Source organism: Furipterus horrens, unplaced genomic scaffold, assembly GCF_987537825.1.
Source record: "Furipterus horrens unplaced genomic scaffold, mFurHor1.1.pri manual_scaffold_17, whole genome shotgun sequence".
In the NCBI taxonomy this organism is placed as follows: domain Eukaryota; kingdom Metazoa; phylum Chordata; class Mammalia; order Chiroptera; family Furipteridae; genus Furipterus; species Furipterus horrens.
The window spans coordinates 108,555,168-108,573,535 of record NW_028327187.1 but is presented as its reverse complement, the minus strand read 5'-3'; the positions used below and the strand labels follow the sequence as shown (position 1 = coordinate 108,573,535).

Genomic DNA, 18,368 nt, shown 5'->3' with positions numbered 1-18,368 from the left:
CAGGGAACACTCTGTTATTTGGTTCAGTGTCACATGACAGATGATCTCTTTGGTACATATAATCCATGCAATTATAGTGCAAGCTTCTCCTGTCAGTGGTGGTTAAAGATCCATATACCTTACTTCTTTTTTAGTCTCTGATATTTTTTATTCAATTTAACTCACCCTTTTATTTTAAAACTTGAATTTGAATGGGTTCCATTAACAGTGTTTTAAGGTGACAGTCAAGTCAAGAGTGCTGCCAACTTTAAGATGCACACATTCTCCTGCCCTCGAGCTGAATATGAAATCTAATTTTAGGCCTGCTGTAACGCAGGGGCGTAGCTGATTTGTAAATAGCCCTTATAACATCACAGCACAATTGACAAGCAGTGATTCTCAGGCAGGGGGAAGTATGTTACTAGCTATCTAACTGGTCACCCTGATTGTAGTTCTCCCTGGGATGCATCTCACAGAGCCACACAGGGTCATTAAAGCTATAGAATCATCATAGGTAGAGCCATCCTGTTTTAGTTCCGCTATAGACAAACTTAGGCCTGTCTCCATTCATTATGATGAAAGCCAAATGAATTTTTTCCTTTCAATTGGAATGTACAAATGAATATTAGAACATAAAAATAATAACAAGGGACTCTTCCTGCTAATGAACTTACCATAGAGCCATCCTTGGCCTGTGGTGTGCATTTGCCATTCCCAGACTGTATGGCCACTCAGGTTTCTTTCATCCCTGTACCCCATTGCCGTGTCTGTCCTGATGGCATGAATTGGTAGGTTATTCACATCTACCCCTTTTTCCCCAGAGTGGCTGGAATGGTCTTAAATATAGAGAAGGATTATGTTAAATATTCAGCTGCTTTAATTGAATTTAATATATAATCCTTAAGATTACTCTGAAGTTTTGGAGTCATTAATGATTCAGTTTTTCATAGCATGTAGTAGTTTATTTGCTATTATCTAAGATAGTGACTTAGTGAAGTAAAACGGGAACATTTTTTCCATGAGATGGGTCCTACCAAGCTGCTGTTACTTTCATTTATATATGTTAGGTTCCTCGGTGTCGCATGCTATATTGCAGCCTGGAATCCAACACTTGCTGACTGAGAGTGTGGTCATTAGTAACCTTTACTTCTGTGAATATTAATAATGATGGCTGGGTATCAGTTTAAAGGACAACAAATGAGCATGGACTATTGTAGTGATTATTCCTGTATCACAGATGGGAAAACTGATGCTCAGAGATGTTACCTGACTTCATGGAGATTGCCAGTCTGTTAAAGGTCAGCCTTGGTATTTGAACCCCAGTAGACTGACTTTGCATAATTGTGTTGTAAGAACTAACTGGATGGACAGATATTCTTAGAAAGTGTAGCCTCTGGTGAAGAAAATGAACGTAGTTGTTTCGTTCTTATGGTAACTCAGTTTATGTTAAAGCGTTAGCTAGTGAAACTGCCTAGGGAAATGGATTTCATAAGTACATGTTGAACAATATATCATTTGTTCACTTGTCATACATGCTTTAAAACAGATGAAAATGAGTAGTTAAAATAGTTTCATTTTCCCAATTCCCTCTGCTGTCTTACTACTACATATGTTACTATACAGTATTAATACTGTGGAAGCCATATTGTCTGGTACTTGTCAACTGAGAATATTCTGGAAATCAGAATTTTTGATTTCAGTAACTTCTATAATTGCTTTCAGTTGACTCTTTTTGCAGACTGTATATTTCACCTGCTTTTAAATACTTTTTCATAGTTTCTATAATAATACTTTTTGAGAATAAGAAAACAATAACAAATAAACCATATTAAGTACAAGATTGGAGAGGGAGAGCTTTGAACCTTACATTGGATGAAGAGGTAGGGATTTTATATCCATTGGTTTCTGGGTGTTTTTGTTTTTGTTTTCTTTTGCCTTTAGAGGAAAGTAAAATACTTTCCTGCAAGCACCTCTCTTGACACACCAAAAGGTTGCTGGTGTTTGGTAATGAAACATTCATGGAAGGAAATGCAATCTGGGTGGAGTGCTCTCTAACCAGTAGTAATAATTGAGCACCTAGCGTCTGCATTGTCCTGTTATCTGTACCATTTGTGGTGCCACATATTGGGGGAGAAAAACAGCAAACTTCTATGTAGCACTTGCCACGGACCAGAGGTACAGTATTAAGCAACTTGGCCAGGGGAGCACAGTTCACCAGTGCCGGAGCCGGGTTTGAGCCTGTGGGTGGTTTAGCCTCAAAGTCCAGCTCTGTCACTCCTAATTGTCCTGTGCTACAGGATTATCTGGGTGGTCTTGGCTACATTGAAACAATCGGAGTGAAACAAAAACAGCAAAACAAACTAATTAGCATGAGGGAATACCCCAATCTGTTAGTTTCTGAGAACCTGCTGGGAATCTTGGCTGAGCTGGGTGTTAGGCTACTGGGAGACTGTCTTTTAATATGCAGCCACGTTCATTTGGAACCACGACTTCCTGTGAATGCCTTATAATGCCCTTTGAAAAAGGGAAACAAACATATGCATTTTAAAAAGTTTCTTGAAGTATATTGATTTTTAGGAATGGATGCAATTAGTAGTTCTCCGTAAGTTCCAAGAATTATTTGTCCTGGCATATTTGGGTTGCACGTAAAGCTCTTTAATAGTAAAAGATGTTGCAGGTTCTACTGCTTTGATGATGTAGGGTTAACTTGAAACATGCGCAGTAATGCAAGTGTCAGTGCTGCCAGCACAGATGGAAAAATATATTGCTTAAATTGAAAAAGCAGGCTGTCTCTACTTTTTGACTCCTTTTATATTTAACCTGACTACTCATAGTTTCTGGGAGGGTGAGGAGGGGAGGGAGCAGGATTTGGCCCTGCGGTTTATCAGGAAGATCCTGAAAAGTTTGGAATGTGGATTCTGAGTGACCTCCCACTGCTCCTTCTCCCACTTGTGAAGGGGAAACAAACAAAACACAACCTAGGAGATTCCGAAGCCAGATAATGACAGAGCCTAATGTGCCATAGGCTCCCCAGGGAATTATGTGAAAATGCAGATTAGGATTAGGTAGTCAGGGCTGGAGCAGATAGATGTGGGGAGGCTTCCATTCTGCAGTTCCCAGAGGCCTCCAGGTGATGTTACTTTTAGTAGCAAGAGTGTAGGTAGCTGACCCTTTTTGACCCAGCCCTGATCACATGAGTCACCTGGGGGGATTCCCAAAGGAATGGGATTAGAATTACTACAGCTGAGACCAGACAAGTGGCTTGATAATAAATTTACCAGCTTTGTTTTTTTTTTGAGGGGTGGTGGTGGTGAAGGGGGGTATTGCCAGTTTTGAACACTTGACTGTAGGGATCAGATCAAGATGTTTAAAGGCAAACTTTCTGATACTGTAAGAGCTTCCTGTTTGACCCAAACTACATGAGAAATCTTAGCCACCCCCCCTCCAAAGGGCACTGACCAGTTCTTTATGGTTGCTTCCAGACCAGCTTAAATCAGAGAGCATGGAGAAAAAGAGTACTTAATGGTTAGTTTGCGGACCTGCTTAGCATTAGATAATGTCTGTGAAGGCTCCCAGAGTGCGTCCAGGAAAGCTGGGGCCCAAATATGGAAAAGAGGAGTCATGATTATGAGGTAGGAGTTGAAATTACCATCTTGCACATTGGAAGTGTCAGCTCTTTCCTATGCTCCTGGCTTTGGGGATTCATTTCTGTTGGTGTTGGGAGGGCCAGGACAAGCTAGAAAGATAGGGCTTGCTGATGCCTTTGTTGGAATGAAGCTTGAATTGTGTGGCTCTCCTTTCCCAGTAAAATCCTCCCTCCCTCCCTTCCTCCCTTCCCTCCCTCCCTCCCTCCCTCCTTTCTTTTCTTTCTTTTCTTCTTTCTTTCTTTCTTTCTTTCTTTCTTTCTTTCTTTCTTTCTTTCTTTCTTTTTCTTTCTTTTTCTTTCTTTCTTTCTTTCTTTCTTTCTTTCTTTCTTTCTTTCTTTCTTTCTTTCTTTCTTTCTTTCTTCCTTTCTTTCTTTCTTTCTTTCTTTCTTTCTATCTTTCTCTTTCTCTCTTTCTCTCTTTCTTTCTCTTTCTCTCTCCCTCCCTCCCTCCCTCCCTCCCTCCTTCCTTCCTTCCTTCCTTTCTTTCTTTTTCTTTCTTTCACAGACTCTTGCAACTGGCTTTTAAATATTTCTTAAATCTTACTATTAATCTTCCCCCCTGAGGTCTTGCAGAAAGCTAATATACCAGGTGGAGACAAATTTTGTCAGCTTTCTTTAATGTATTGTGTCCTGTTTTTAATGTCTAGTCTTTTTTCAAAACCAGATGTTTCCCATTCTTGTTGCATTTGTGACATTCTGTACCTCTGCTCCTTACCTTGCCTAAGGGTTAAAAAAGTAAGGGACACCCCATAATCAGAAGAAAAAAGGGTTGGATGTTCTCTCTCTCCCTTTTTTGAAGCTTATACAGTGAGGGACACATTGTGCTTTGTCGCCATTACCTTCTGCACCAGAGAGAGTTTGAGCAGAGAAGCAGAAGGTCAGAGATGAGGGATTTCTTCCACGGTTCCATTTAATACACGGTGTGGGCATCTGTGACCCTTGCTAAGCCTGAAGTCTCTGTAGGAAAGTGGGTGTGGGTGAGAAAGAACACTTGGAACCTGCCTCCAGCTCTCCCATTCCCAACCTCAGTGACGCAAGTGACCTACAGAAGAAGCTGGTGTCCTTCCCGAAAGAGACAATGATAAGACCAGTTCTATCAGGTCTGGAATGCTGCTCCAGGCCCTGATGTATAGCCTCACGGGAGAGACAGAATTCCAACCCATTGTGGTACATACGCAGTATACTAAGGGGGCCCAAAGGGAGAGAACCTAAGAGCCTGCCACAGGGTAGGAAGGAATAGCTCTAGTGACAAGGATGGCCAGTGACCCAGGATGGGGATGTAGTATGAGCAGAGGCCTAGAGGGGGAAATGGTTTGATGGGTATCTGGAAGTAAGCTTTGCCCAGACAGTGGGAGAAGTGAGGCTGGGGGTTAACAGGGACCTTGTGTGCCTTTGTAAGGAACTCGGGACTCTAGAGGTAATCGGGAAGAGTTGGAGAAAGGATTTTAGCAGAGGCGTGCTGCCATCAGATGGGGTTGGAGAAAAAGTTCCTTCAACCAGGTGACTTTCCCTGAATGATCGTCTGCTGCCTTGTAGCTTTTTAAAAACCAGCTTTATTGAGATCTAATTTGCATACCATAAGACTCACCCATTTGAATGATCCCATTCAGTGGTCTTCCATATATTTACAGAGTTGTGTAACCATCACCACAATCTAATTTTCAAACATGTCCATCACCCCAAAAGAAACCTTATGCCCATTTGCATCACTGCCCACTTCCACGCCCAGCTCTCAGCAGCCATTCATCTTTGTAATTTCTCCTTTTTCTTTAACATTAAGGGAAATGTTTTCTGGATGTACTATTTACTTTAAGGAGTATCTTTGCCAAATTATAAACTCTTGCCCTTGGCCTTCCAGCTACTCCTCAGCTCATTCTGGTCAGCAGTGCTTTAGGTTGCACAGAACACAAACCTGGCTGGGAGTGGTTTAAACAGGGATGATTGTTATCACACATAATTGGGAGGCTACAGACAGGGCGGACCCTGAGGGCAGTGTGATCAGCTGCTCAAGGTGACATCAGAGACCTGTATTCTTGCCATATCTGCCCCACTGCGTCCTTCTGGCAGTAGCTTCGCCCAAGGGTTGGTGTCTCTGTGGTTGTCACGAGGTTGTAGGATGGCATCCACTGGCAGACCACTGATTCCTTGTTCACAGCTGGTATGTAGGAGGAGTCCTTTCCTGCAGTCTGTCTGGTTGGGTGAGCTTAATTCCTGTTGCCAGCCCTCAGCCAATGATTGGCTTGGAATTAATTAGACTGCCTCTCTGGGCCTGAGAATGGGCCCTATGGTGGATGGGTGGGCATCTGTGACCAATACTGGGTTCTGCTGGGTGGGCTTGTGAGTAATAAAGTAGTACGTGAGCATTTTTGAAGCTGACCCTGGCTTTATGTTACAGTGAAAAGTATCATCTGTTCAGAGCTTCCCAATTAAGAAATTTCTTATAGCTTGGTCAGAGAGGGCACTGAAGTTGACCTTTGGAAGTTTTAGTACTGTGGGCATTAGTGCGAATGGTGTTAACATTAACATGGGAAGATGAATGATTTAAGTGACATTAGAAAAACCTGTTTGTTTTTGGACAGAAATGTTTACATAAATGACCAGTAGTAAATAATATAAAATCTTATCTAGTTATTAGGTTAGGCCTTTGGTACCGCTCCTTGAGAAAAACAAGCCTTTCCTGACTATATCAGTATTCAAGTTACTATATGAACTTGAAATGAATAGAAATTGACTTTCTTTCAAGTACAATTAATGCTTCATGAAAGCAAATAGACATTCTGCCACTTATTTGGACTTTATTAAATTTTGCTTTATATGTAGTAAAAAAAATGAAGATATGCCTGTGCTTTGCAAAGTAACTTATTTGATTGTGAGCTGTGTTTTCAAGTCTGTTGTGGAGTGGGGTCTGTCCTAAGGTCCATAATGAGCATTTGCTGGTGCAGCTCTTAATGGTGAGAACGGATGTTGAAGAAAGCAAACACCATATGCCCTTTGTTTCCCGTGCATGTCCCCTCCTGGAGGCTGGGTGGAGTGTTTCAGCTGTCTCGAATAATCTCCATTTTGCTGTTACTGCAGACTTTGCTGTTCTCCAACTCCCTTCTCTCCAGTGTTAGTTACAACTTCCTAATTAGGTGGCTCTCTTCTTCCTCTTTCTGCTCCTAGGTCATAAAGGTTTCACACTCTCAAGTGTGAGAGAGTGGATTAATTTTGAAAAATGAGTTTCACTTGAGTTGTGACAGAATTAAGTGCAGAGAATTAAAAAAAAAAAAAAAACCACCCAGTGTGAATGTGCAGTGGGAGGGGCAAGGCGGGCTGGGTACGGGACAGGATGCTTAGAATAATTCAGCTGCCAAGTGAATCAGAGGGACTTGGAGTTCTCAGCGAGCACGGACGGCACTCCTGCCCGGAGTTCAGACGCAGTCAGCCCCAAATCACCGTTTCCTACCCCACAGAATGGAGCTTTCTGCAGCCAAAGCCCCGAGTACTGTAGATGCGTCTGAGATTGTAAGTAGGCCATATGTACATCTGTTTGGATTGTTATTATGTCTGCATCTTTTGTAGCCTGTTGCCTGACTACTTCGTAGGCCAGGAGGGAGGTGTGGTGGGAAATTTGGTCGCGGCTCAGTCCTTCCCAGATGGTGAGCAACAGCGTTTTCCACTTGGACTCGGGTCTCAGTTTTCTTGTTTGTGGTGGAAGGAATTTCTTTCCCCAGGTCCTCCTCTGTGTCAGAGGTGGCTTTTGGCCCAGTCCCTTTTGTAGTGGCATCTATAAAGATTTTGAACAGCCTTATCAATCTGGTGTGACGGCTCTTTCCTTCTCCTGACCACTATCGATTAGTTTTTTCCAGGGGAAACCGAACACGGTTTCAGTCACCTCCCCACCTCCCACCCTGCCATTGGCCCTGTAATCAGTGAAGTGTCCTGATCAAGGCTTGGGAGCAGGTAACATTTCTGAGGCAGCTGGCCAATTTGTGATTTGCAAGTCTGAGATGAAGCCATGTGTGGAATTCAGCTTTCCTGCGGTGGGAAGGAATACGGGCGGGCGGGGGTGGGTGGGGGTGGATTAGAATGAGAAGGAAGGTGATGGAAAGTCAGATGAGCCGGCTCAAAGCACTGTCCTGTTGCTAGATCCTAGGTGGTGGGCAAGACTCCCATGGTCACGCAGCTAACTGTAGCCTTGGGCTACTAATAAAAATCTCTCCTAGTCTTATTTATCTCATCTGAAAATCATAATCACTGCACTCTGTGGGATCACTGGACTATTTGAAGTAATGAATGTGAGAGCGCCTGGCACTTGGTAATCTCTAGCTGAGCGATCCCTTTTGGCCCTCCTTACCCCTTCTCCTTTCTTCATGGGGTATTATACCATCCATGCAGGCAGTGTGCTGCAGTCTGTGAAGTGGCACCCAACTTGTTGACCCCGGCTTGTTTCAAGGTGGCCTTTGTGGCCACCAAGTTCTCTTGGTTGGTGTCGTAGGTTTGATCTTGAGGTTGGCCAGTTGGCCTTGCTCAAGTCCACAGCCCCAGGTTGCCCTTTTCATCATGGCCATGTGACAGCCTAGAATAAGGAGGTCCCAGGGAGAAGGTGTGAGTGGGTTAGGCTTATGTCTCGACGATACATCTGTATCAAAGATCATGGGAACTGCGGACTCAAGTCATGAGGCCATAGTATGAGTCCTAGAGGGAGAGTGATAATTCAGAAGAGTCATTTCCAGTTCAGCATTGAGTTTCCAAGCTATGGATACATATATTCATCTGGGGCAAGGGCGAAGAAAAAGTAAAGGTAAACCTTGAAGAATAGTGCTCAGCAGCTCTCTGATTTCTGATTCAGAAGGAAGCAAAGGGCACTGTCATGGTGACTTTCCATCCGGTTGTTTTAGTTAACGTGTTTGTGGATTAAGGCAACTGCAATCGATCAATTTTCCAATGACCTCTCCACCATTATATGTGTTTGTTTGTTTAGGGGACTTTCTAGAGCCTGTCTTGTTCATTAGCTGTACTCTGAGCTTTATATTTGCTGTGAGTTAATTGCTAATAACAGTGTTCCCTTGTCAGTCACATGTTCTCCCACCCTTTGCCCCCCATTGTATTCCTTGTCCTCATAGTTCCTCTCATAGTTAAGCTAAAATTGTTTGCCTCTGGTTAGCAAGAGTCCTTGATAAATGCATCCATGAGCTCGAACACAGCGCTAATTTTTATCACTGATTTTTGGAGACACTGTATCATCTGCACAGTGTGTTGTGTGTGCAATGATTTAAGAGTACCTTTTATGGTAACCGACATCAGAATCGTGTATTACAGTGTACCAACTTCAGTAGCCCTCTGTTCAAGTCTGCTTTGTTTCCCATGGCTGGCTGCGCCTTGTATGGTCAGGGACTTGCCTGCCTTTCCAGCCTCATCAAGGTCATATCCCATTTGGCCACTACCTTTCACCACACCGGTGTCCTGGCTGTCCCAGCTCCTGCCCCTGGGGCCAGGCATTTGAAGTGTCCCCTCCCGGGAATACTCTTTCTTTCTCTCTTTCTCTGCTTTTTTCTTTCTTTCTTTTTTGAAAAGATATATCATGTTTTTTTAAAAATTTAATCCTTACCTGAGGATATGTTTTTATTAATTTTAGAGAGAAAGGGAGAGAGAGAGAGAGAAGAAGGGAGAGAAAGAGAGAGGGGAGGGGAGAAAGAGAGAGAGAAACATGGATCAGTTGCCTCCTGTATGTGCCCTGGTTGAGAATCGAACCCTCAACCCTTTGGCATATGGAACAATGCTTCAACCAACTGAGGCACCCAGCCAGGGCTGAAAACACCCTTACTTTGGCTCTTGCTTGTCTGGGTTGCTCTGCTTGCAGGTGTTACTGGGAGAAGCCCTCCTGAGCCATCTTATCTCAAGGGACTTCCTCCATTTTAAGTTTCCTTTCTCCCTTCCTGTTATACCACCATATCTATTTCTTGCAGAGCACTTATATCACAGTCTGTAAATTCCTTGTTCCTCATTGATTTACTTGGCACTTGCTGTCTCTCCCACTAGAATTTGTACCCCAGTCTGGGCAGAGACCTTACCTGTCTTATTCCACTGTATTCCTAGTTCTAGGCACATAGTAGATGCTCAGCAAACGTTTGTTGAATGAATAGAGGCTTTGGATGACGAATACAATGAATGACTTAAGTTTGTGACTGCAAGCTAATAAAGACCGTTCCATCTTTTCTGTGCTGTTGCCTCCCGGCCCGACCTTCCTTCGCCATTGCCCCAGCACTTATGGGAGCCCTCAATACCCCAGGGCCCTGTTTCCCTCTCCTGGCAAGCCCATAGCTGGTATGCAGAGTAACCCTCTAACTCTTCTCGGTATTATTTTCTCAAAATGAAAACCACCTGTCTTCAAAGTGGTTTGCTTAACACAAATGCGCATTTCTTTACCAAGGCCTTCTTTCTCTCCTGCCTTTTCCCACCTCCTGCCAAGAATAATGGGAAAACCCTCTTATCTTGGAAAGTGGTTTTCCCGCTGGTTACAACGCAAAGCCAGATGATTTATCACCCTGTGTGCTAGGCAATAGCTTGCCCCTGCCCTGCTGCTCTCAGATATTAGTGGTTTGTTCTCTGGAGGCCCGAAGAGGTCACATGATGGGGGCTCAGTCTTGGCACTGCCCCTCTTTGTATGTTTCCTTTAAACATCCTTCAGGTAAAGAGCCTGGCTCAGGGCACCATGTAAACGGTGGGTGGTTTGATGGCTCATGGATACCAACTCTGGGGACTAAATAATATGACCCCATTTTAGAGATGGTGGAATGGAGGCTCAAAGAGCTTAGGTCTCCCTGGGTTCCAAATCCATGTATTATTTGTTAGTGTACTCAGTATTCATCAGGTTATTTTGACCATATCCTACATTAAACCAAACCAAACCAAATAAACAAAGAAACAAACAAAAAAGCAAACCTCAAACTGGTAACTTAGTCCACATTTACATATATCCACATATATGTGTAACTACAATAAGTTTCCTGAAATAGTAATTGCCTTCACTGTGTGTGATGTACTCTGATGTTCTCCATGCCGTTTAAAAAATGCTGATCAGCATATAGCAGGCTCCCCTTATTTTTAAAGGCTAAATAATATTCCATTCTATGTATATGCCACAGTTTTTGAATTCATTTTTCCATCAGTGGACATTCAGGATGTTACTATATGTTGGTTGTCAGGGGTTGGGGTTGGGGAAAATGGGGGGTTGCTGTTCAACTGATATAAGGTTTCTGTTATGCAAGATTAATACGTTCCAGAGATCTGCTGGACAACATTGTGTCTGTAGTTAACAATACTGTATTGTGCACTTAAAAGTGTGTGAAGAGGATACCTCTCCAGGGAAGTGTCCTTGCCATAGTAGTTTCAGTTACTGGTAAGGACCTTCTAAATTGATTGTGTGGTCCAGTAGTTGGTGGCAACCCATAGTTAGAAAACAGTTTGAAAAACACTAGTGTAGGTGGTATGTAACATATGCCTATTTCTTTTCATAGAAGTTTATGTGATGTAAGCTACTTTTAAAAATGTTTATAGAGCCCTGGCCAGGTAGTTTAGTTGGTTAGAGTGTCATCTCCTTATGTCAGGGTTGTGGGTTTGATTCCTGGTCAGGGCACATACAAGAAGCAGCCAATGAATACATAAATAAGTGGAACAACAAATTGATATTTTTCTCACTCTTTCTTTCTAAAAATCAATCAATCAATAAAAATAATGTGTATAGAAATATAACATGCATATATAAATGCACATAAGTATACAGCTTGTTGAATTTTTACAAAGTGAGCAGCGTATCTGTGTGACCAGAACCAGATCAAAACACACCATTAATTTAAATTTCTTTGAATCAAGACAGTCATGGGGCACAACAGAAACTGGTATACCCTCGATTTGTTCTGAATTATGCACGTACAGCTTACACAATAGAATCTCTCTGTGTAGAGGTCCGTATCTTGCGTTACCAGTGATGGGGCCTGACTGGTGTTTGCGATCTAACAACCACTGAAGGAATGGATCAAGGCTTCCCTAAGGGTGATCAAAAATGGGTACCAAAAGAGGCTGACTGAGAAGGTGCTGAATGAGACCAAGGAGGAGGAGGAAAGGACAAGACCCTGCAGCTCTGTATGGAAACATTTGAGTGATAATACGTAATTGAGACCAGTTTTACTGAAACGAGGGTGGGTGGGAAGGAGGGAAGGCAACTTGTGAGTAGAGTCCCAAGCTCCTAGAAATCAATGAACTTTTGTTTAAAATAAGGGACATCTACTTCTCCTGGTGAGTATTGACTTCTAGAGAAAATTGTTTTCGCATACTGAATCAAAGTGCTTATTTCTTGGCAAAAGACATAAATGCATCTGATTACAAGAGCAAGCTAGAGGAACTTTGCTTTCATAATGTATATATTCTGTAAGGCTGTGTAGGTGGACACACTGTACACGATACGTTGTAATGGGATGTGCACACTAATGAAAGGGAGTGAATATTTGAATGTGCTTTGAACATCATGTGCTCTTACAAAGTTTTATTAATTAATGCCTTTTGTGAGACACATTGGTGGCTAACTTTTAGCCAAACTGCACTGGCTTCTTGGAATCAATGGCTTTGCGATAATAATAAATTCTTTTGTCTTCGCTGATTAGATAAGCTCTTATTCATTGCTGGTTTTTGTGAAAGAGATGGCACTCCTGCACGTTTCGTGTGTTTCCTGGTGTTCTTGAACTACAGTGCTCACTGTGGATTTGTGTTTAATTCTGTATGTGACACGACTGTATATGTGTAAGAAAAGTCCTGGGACTGTAAAAGACACACTGTGGAACAAGAGGAGGCACCCGCTGGGGACAGGGTACATGCATCTGACTTCCTGTTCCTTTCTTTGTGCTGGCATCATGACAGTGCTCTAAGTACTAGCTGAATGAATGGAAGGAGAAGGGAAAAACCTCAGCTCCCTGTTTGCCAGGGGACTCTTCTGGTATGTGCCCGTTGTCCTGGCGTTGACATCGATAGCACCCCCTTTCACTCCGAAATGTCCAGGTTCAGATGATAAATTATTTTCACTCTGAAATGTTGTGGTTTGAATGAACAGATGAGGATACTGGGGCACAGAGAAATCACTTTACTTGGCTTGGTCACCTGCCAGTGAGAGGTAGCGCTGGCATTCTTTCCTAGGAGGCTCAATTCAGATCTTGTCATTTGACTGCTAAGTTCCGCTGTCCCACGACTTTAGGCCAAAGAACATGTAGTACAAAAACAGCACTCTTGATGTTTTTCAGCCTCAGTATTTAGTAAAAATCACTGCTGTGATGTGGAACTCAGGGCAGCTGAGTGTGCTGAGCAAAGACCCATTGAAACCCTACATGGCCCAGAGCAATAATACCATTCGCATATGTGTGATGCTTTATATTTTCCAAGACCCTTCCTCCTACATTATTGTATTGAAGCTTCTGTCCACCCTGTGAGGTGGGTGGTTGTATCTGCATTTTTCAAAGGAGAGTGGAGATCGGCAGGATGATGTGGTCCCCTGCCCGAGATTTTACATCCAGAAAAGCTGCTGACCCAGGACTCAGCTCAGATACTTTGCTTTTATCATTAGTACATTTCCCATTAAAGCAGAGATGCCTCTCAGCCAGTTTTTCTCACACAGCTATTTGAGGGTGCTGTGCATGGAGGATTAGGAAGTCTTCTGAATACTCATTATCTGAACACAGGGTTCCTCAACCTTGCACCATTGACATTTTGGGCCAAGTCTGTTGTGGGGACTGTTCTATGCACTGTGGAATGTTTAGTAGCATCCTTGGCATCTACTCACTAGATGCCAGTAGCACATACCTCCATCCTCCCCAACTTGTTTCCAGATATATCACATGTCCTCTGGGACACAGTTGTCCCTAGTTAGGGACCACTGGCCTAAATAGAATAGCAGCATTTAAAAGAACAAAAAAAAGACAGCCTTGAAAATGTTGCCATTTTTCACTCTGTGTAGTTTCTAAAGCATCAGAAAAACTATCAAAAGACCCACAACGGGGTGGAAAAAGAGGACAAGCAACACATTTCATGTTGAATTCACTTCCATGGAAGAGCACTGGGTCTCCCAAGGAAGGATAAGATGGCGAGCTTTTTTTTTAAAGTTAAAAATCACACAAAAATGTTTTCTATAGAAAAATTAGAATAAAGAGATCAGCTGAGACATGTGAGTCTCCTGTAATCCTACTGCCCAGAGATAAGTATGGTTCACATTCTTCTGTATCTCATTTTAACCTTTGCCATCACACACGTATAAATGTGTATATCATTTTTGAAAGAAGGCCATGTCACAAATGCTATTATAATCAGGTTTATAGTTTTAGCTTAAACATGCCACAAATATCTTTTTGTATCTGTGATACAGAGCTAAAGTTTTTAACTGCATAGTAGTTCATTGTATGACTATGGCGTAATTTATCCCCTCAGTCTCCTGTTGTGTACATTTGTTTGGTTTCCAATTTTGTGTTTGCTGTTACATGAAAAACTATGATGCAGATCTGTGTGTTCACTTTAAGCCCTTCAAAGATTTTTTCCCTTATAGAAATTTTAGCATCAGTTGAACAAGATATCTAATTCATAATGTACTGGATTGTATTTTGATTATGATATATATTTTGTGCCTTAAAATTATGGAAATTCATTGATAAAAATTTGATTATGCACTAGGCTTGTAGAATGGGGTGTGGAAAATTCTTTGGTTTTCTGATTAAATGATGACTAATAAGAAACCACTTAGGTTTTATGCCTTGTTCATGAAAACCACTCTTAAGTGTATCGGGCTGTTTTCTGAGTAGAAATTACAGCCTGGGAAAGTTCATTGAATCTTCCTTTAAAATTCTGTTCACTGTTGAGAGAAATTTAGGGCTATGTTCTTATGAATTCTCATTGCTCATGGATTTTTCTTATATGTGTTTAAAATGATAAACTCATGGTAAGAACATTCAAATAGTACAATAGAGGTTAAATAAATTTCCCTAGTTTACACTCCCCTTGTTTTTTTTCATTCTCTAGAAATTTTCTGTGCATATATATATAAACATTTAAAATACACAGAAATTTTAAAAAGCCCACCAACTAGACAACAATATGCAAGGTCTGATCCAACTAGCCTTTTTTTTTTTTTTTTTTTTAGTTACTGCGTCTTTCTATGTCTGCACTTTATTCTGTTTAATTGGTGCCCTATTTGGGGTTGTTTCAAGCTTTTCTTTTTCTCTTGCAACAGAGTACCCTATTTTATGTGAGTCTATCAGTAGGATAAATGCCTAGCAGTGGAGTTGTTGGGTTAAGAGTCTGTGTCCTTATACTTTTCATAGATATTGGAAAATTGCCCTTCCACCAACAGTATATAGGTTGACTTGTTTCCATCAGGCATTTTTTTCCTCCCTGACATAAACTACGGATTAATAAACTGGGAACACAAACGTTGAACCTCTCCTATGAGAAGGGCCACAATTGGTTAGAAGGAGACCAGGGTCTCTCTAGTGACTGTCGTAGGCATTGGTTTTTGACTTTGGGGGTGGTACTGGGGGCGGATATATACTTCCTGGTTTTCTCCTGGGATTGGTCTGAAGTTAGATTTTCCTTTTTTCAACCCTGGAATAAGAAGTGTATACATGTGTCACGTTGGGAGACAATGCACACATACCTCAGAAGGATGGCGGGCTCAGTTTCAGACCACCACAGTGAAGTTAGTATCGCAATAAAGTGAGTCATAATGTTTTTGCTGGTGGAGAGTCTTGCCTTCAATTTGTAAAGAAAGAAAAACATGTAACACCTGGGAAGCACAAAAAAAGTGAAGTACAATAAAACAAGGTGTGCCTGTACCCAGGTAGACAACTTTGTGGTGATATTTGATCATGTGTCTCACTGAGAGTTGAGGTGGTTAGAAATGGACCTTCATTACTGCAATATTTACTTCTCAGTGGCTCCCTGAGTTAGAGGAGTATGTCATTTGGCATTTGGTACAATGCACAAATTGTAACATATAAAGGTATAATATAATAACTATAATTATAACATGGTATAGTCATTGTGTCTCCATTTTTACCCCTCTTACCTCTTCCATAAACTCTTTTCCTCATATTTTTCCATTCCTCATTTTCTCTTCTCTCCATGTTGATTCTTTTGCACTGTGCCTTTTTTAAAAAAGGATACTTATGGTCATTACTGCATGATGGTCCTTTTATTCTTTTATTATGCTATTTTTGACGAGGTCTGTCTCCCTAACGAAATGTGAACCGACACTTGGTTTGTAGTCCTCATTACCCTAGCATGGCGTTTGGCATGTATGTATTTTGATTGGCTGCTCCCTTTAGAATTCTCCTTATTTTATGGGGTTCCTGTGCTTGGTAAAGGAGAAGCGTCACTGGACAACAACCCCCACCATTGCTGGCCCCCAGAATGGTGCTCATTAAGGTCGCTGTTGTCTCTTCACTGTGTTGCTTTCCTGCCTGGGGAAGGGTTCAGCAAGGCGCCCTCTTTTATTGATATTTGAAGCAGTGGAGGATGGCTGATGGGTGAAGATGGTTTCATGAACCCTGGTGGGTATAGCAGCTGCCACAGCCCTGGGTGGCAGTGTGAAGGGCCTGTGCTTTGTGACAAGTCGGTGGGGGAGGGGGGCTTTCTGATGGGCTGTGCGAGGGTTCCTCCACTGCAGTCTCGGCTACGATGTGGGGAGCCGGCCTGGCGTGAGCTGCCCTGAGCGAGACGCCCCGAGGGTGAGATAGAGAGAGGAACGCTGGTCTCAGGAAACTTCTTCTGATGTCAATGAGCCTGAAATTGGGGCAACTGCTGGTGTCTACCCTGTTTTCCAGTGCTCTAGGTAATGCTAGGAGGTGGCCCAAGAAGTCCTGCCCTGGAAGGTGAAAGCTGAAGTCTGTTTTGGCTTGGCTGTGGCGGGGCTCCTTGCAGGGACAGAAGGGGCTCGAGGGCTCCTACCCTGTGCCCCACTGACACGACTCTCCTGAGAGGCTCCTGGGGGATGGCCTGGGATCTCAACAGAGAATCTTAAAAAGAAACCCACCAAAGACCTTTCATTTACTTTTTCTTATTGTTTAAGTAATATATTTTCTTTTATAGCAAATAAAGAGGATTTGTTTTTTAGAGGCAGGCAGTGTGTGATCCAAGGAAAATGGCCTTTGGAGCCAAATGGCTCTGGGATGGAATGTGAGCTCTGTGCCTTTTTTTCCTTCAGGGGCTGTTCTGGTCTCACTATGTCCCCCCCAAACTCAGATGTTGAAACCCTAACTCACAGTACTTGAGAATGTGAAGCATTTGGGCACTGGGCCTTTAAAGAGGTAATTACATTGAAATGAGGCCATCCCGGTGGGTCTCAATGCAATCTGACTAGTGTCCCTGTAAGGGGACATTAGGATGCAGGGAGACCCCAGGTATGTGGGCTCACAGAGCCAGGACCTTGTGGTGGGGGCACAGAGAGAAGGTGGCCACCTGCCCCAGAGAGGGAGGCCTCCAGTGAAACCAAACCTGCCGACACCTTAGTGTTGGATTTCTGGTCTCCAGAACTCTGGAGAAATAAATGCCAGTTGTTTAACCTCCCAGCCTGTGCCATTTGTTATAGCGGCCCTGGAAAATGAACACAAGTGTGCTTTTGCTTCCCCAATCCCTGAAGAGAGGCCCACAACACCTGCCCTTCAGTCTCTAAGCGAGGGGCAGACATTGTACCTGACTTATAGTAGGTACTCACAAGTGGTGCTGGGATAATGCTAATTTAATAATGATAAAAACCAGGGCCCCTCCCCGACCCAGGTTTTCTGGCTTCAGCCTAATTTAAGGGTTTTATTTTTTTTAATACTTTCCTTTTCAAACAGGGTTACACTGGACTTCTGGGATCCAAGGAGGTAGCTACTTCATGGGTTTAGCAAGCAGTGAGGTATTTTCTTCTGAGTATCCTTTTAATTCTTTTAATTTGTTAACATACTGGGGTTCCAGACACAATTGTATTTAGGACAAAGATTCTGCTAAAATTGACTGAAAACAACTTTTGGTGTGATGTAAGTACTTACTGTACGTAATATCCACTGTATTAGTTTCCCGGGGCTGCCTTCAGAAAGCACCGCCAACTGGGCCACTTAAACCACAGAAATGGACTGTCTCCCAGTTAGTTCTGGAGGCCAGAGGCCTGAGATCGAGGTGTCGGCAGGGTTGGTTCCTTTGAGGGCTGGGAGGGGGGATCTCTTCCAAGACTCTTGCCTACCTTTGGGGCGTTTGCTGGCAATCTCTGGCATGCTCTGGCTTGTAGATACACCACCCCGATCTCTGCCTTCATTTAAAAATTTTTTTTAATTCATTTATTTTTATTTTTAATTTATTTATTTTAAAGATTTTATTTATTTTTAGGGAGAGGGGAAGAGAGGGAGAGAAATATCAATGTGTGGTTGCCTCTCGCGTGCCTCCAGCTGGGGACCTGGCCTGCAACCCAGGTGTGTGCCCTGACTGCAAATCACACCAGCGACCCTTTGGTTTGCAGGCTAGTGCTCAATCCACTGAGCCACAGCAGCCAGGGCTAAATTTATTTATTTTTAGAGAGATGAGAAGGGAGGGAAAAAGACATCAATGTGACAGAGAAACATCGATCGTTTGCCCCTCACATGCAGCCTGACTGGGGACAAACCTGCAACCTAGGCCTATGCCCTGACTGGGAATCAAACTGGTGACCTTTCGCTTTGCGGGATGATTCCCAACCCACTGAGCCACACCGGTC

The 18,368-nt window shown here is 42.8% G+C and overlaps 1 protein-coding gene across 4 annotated transcripts in view; it reads left to right on the top strand.

Annotated features, from left to right (window-relative positions):
* SH3KBP1 (SH3 domain containing kinase binding protein 1) overlaps positions 1-18,368 on the top strand; it is a 318,770-nt gene that overhangs the window by 73,308 nt on the left and 227,094 nt on the right. Inside the window, exon 1 of one of the 4 annotated variants that reach the window (XM_090264193.1) lies at positions 6,981-7,129. The exons of the other annotated variants lie outside the window; for them this stretch is intronic. Within the exon in view, the coding sequence (XP_090120319.1) occupies positions 7,079-7,129 (51 nt within the window). The 5' untranslated portion in view covers positions 6,981-7,078. Of the gene's footprint in view, positions 1-6,980; positions 7,130-18,368 lie in introns of those variants that run through there. 4 annotated transcript variants of the gene reach the window in all.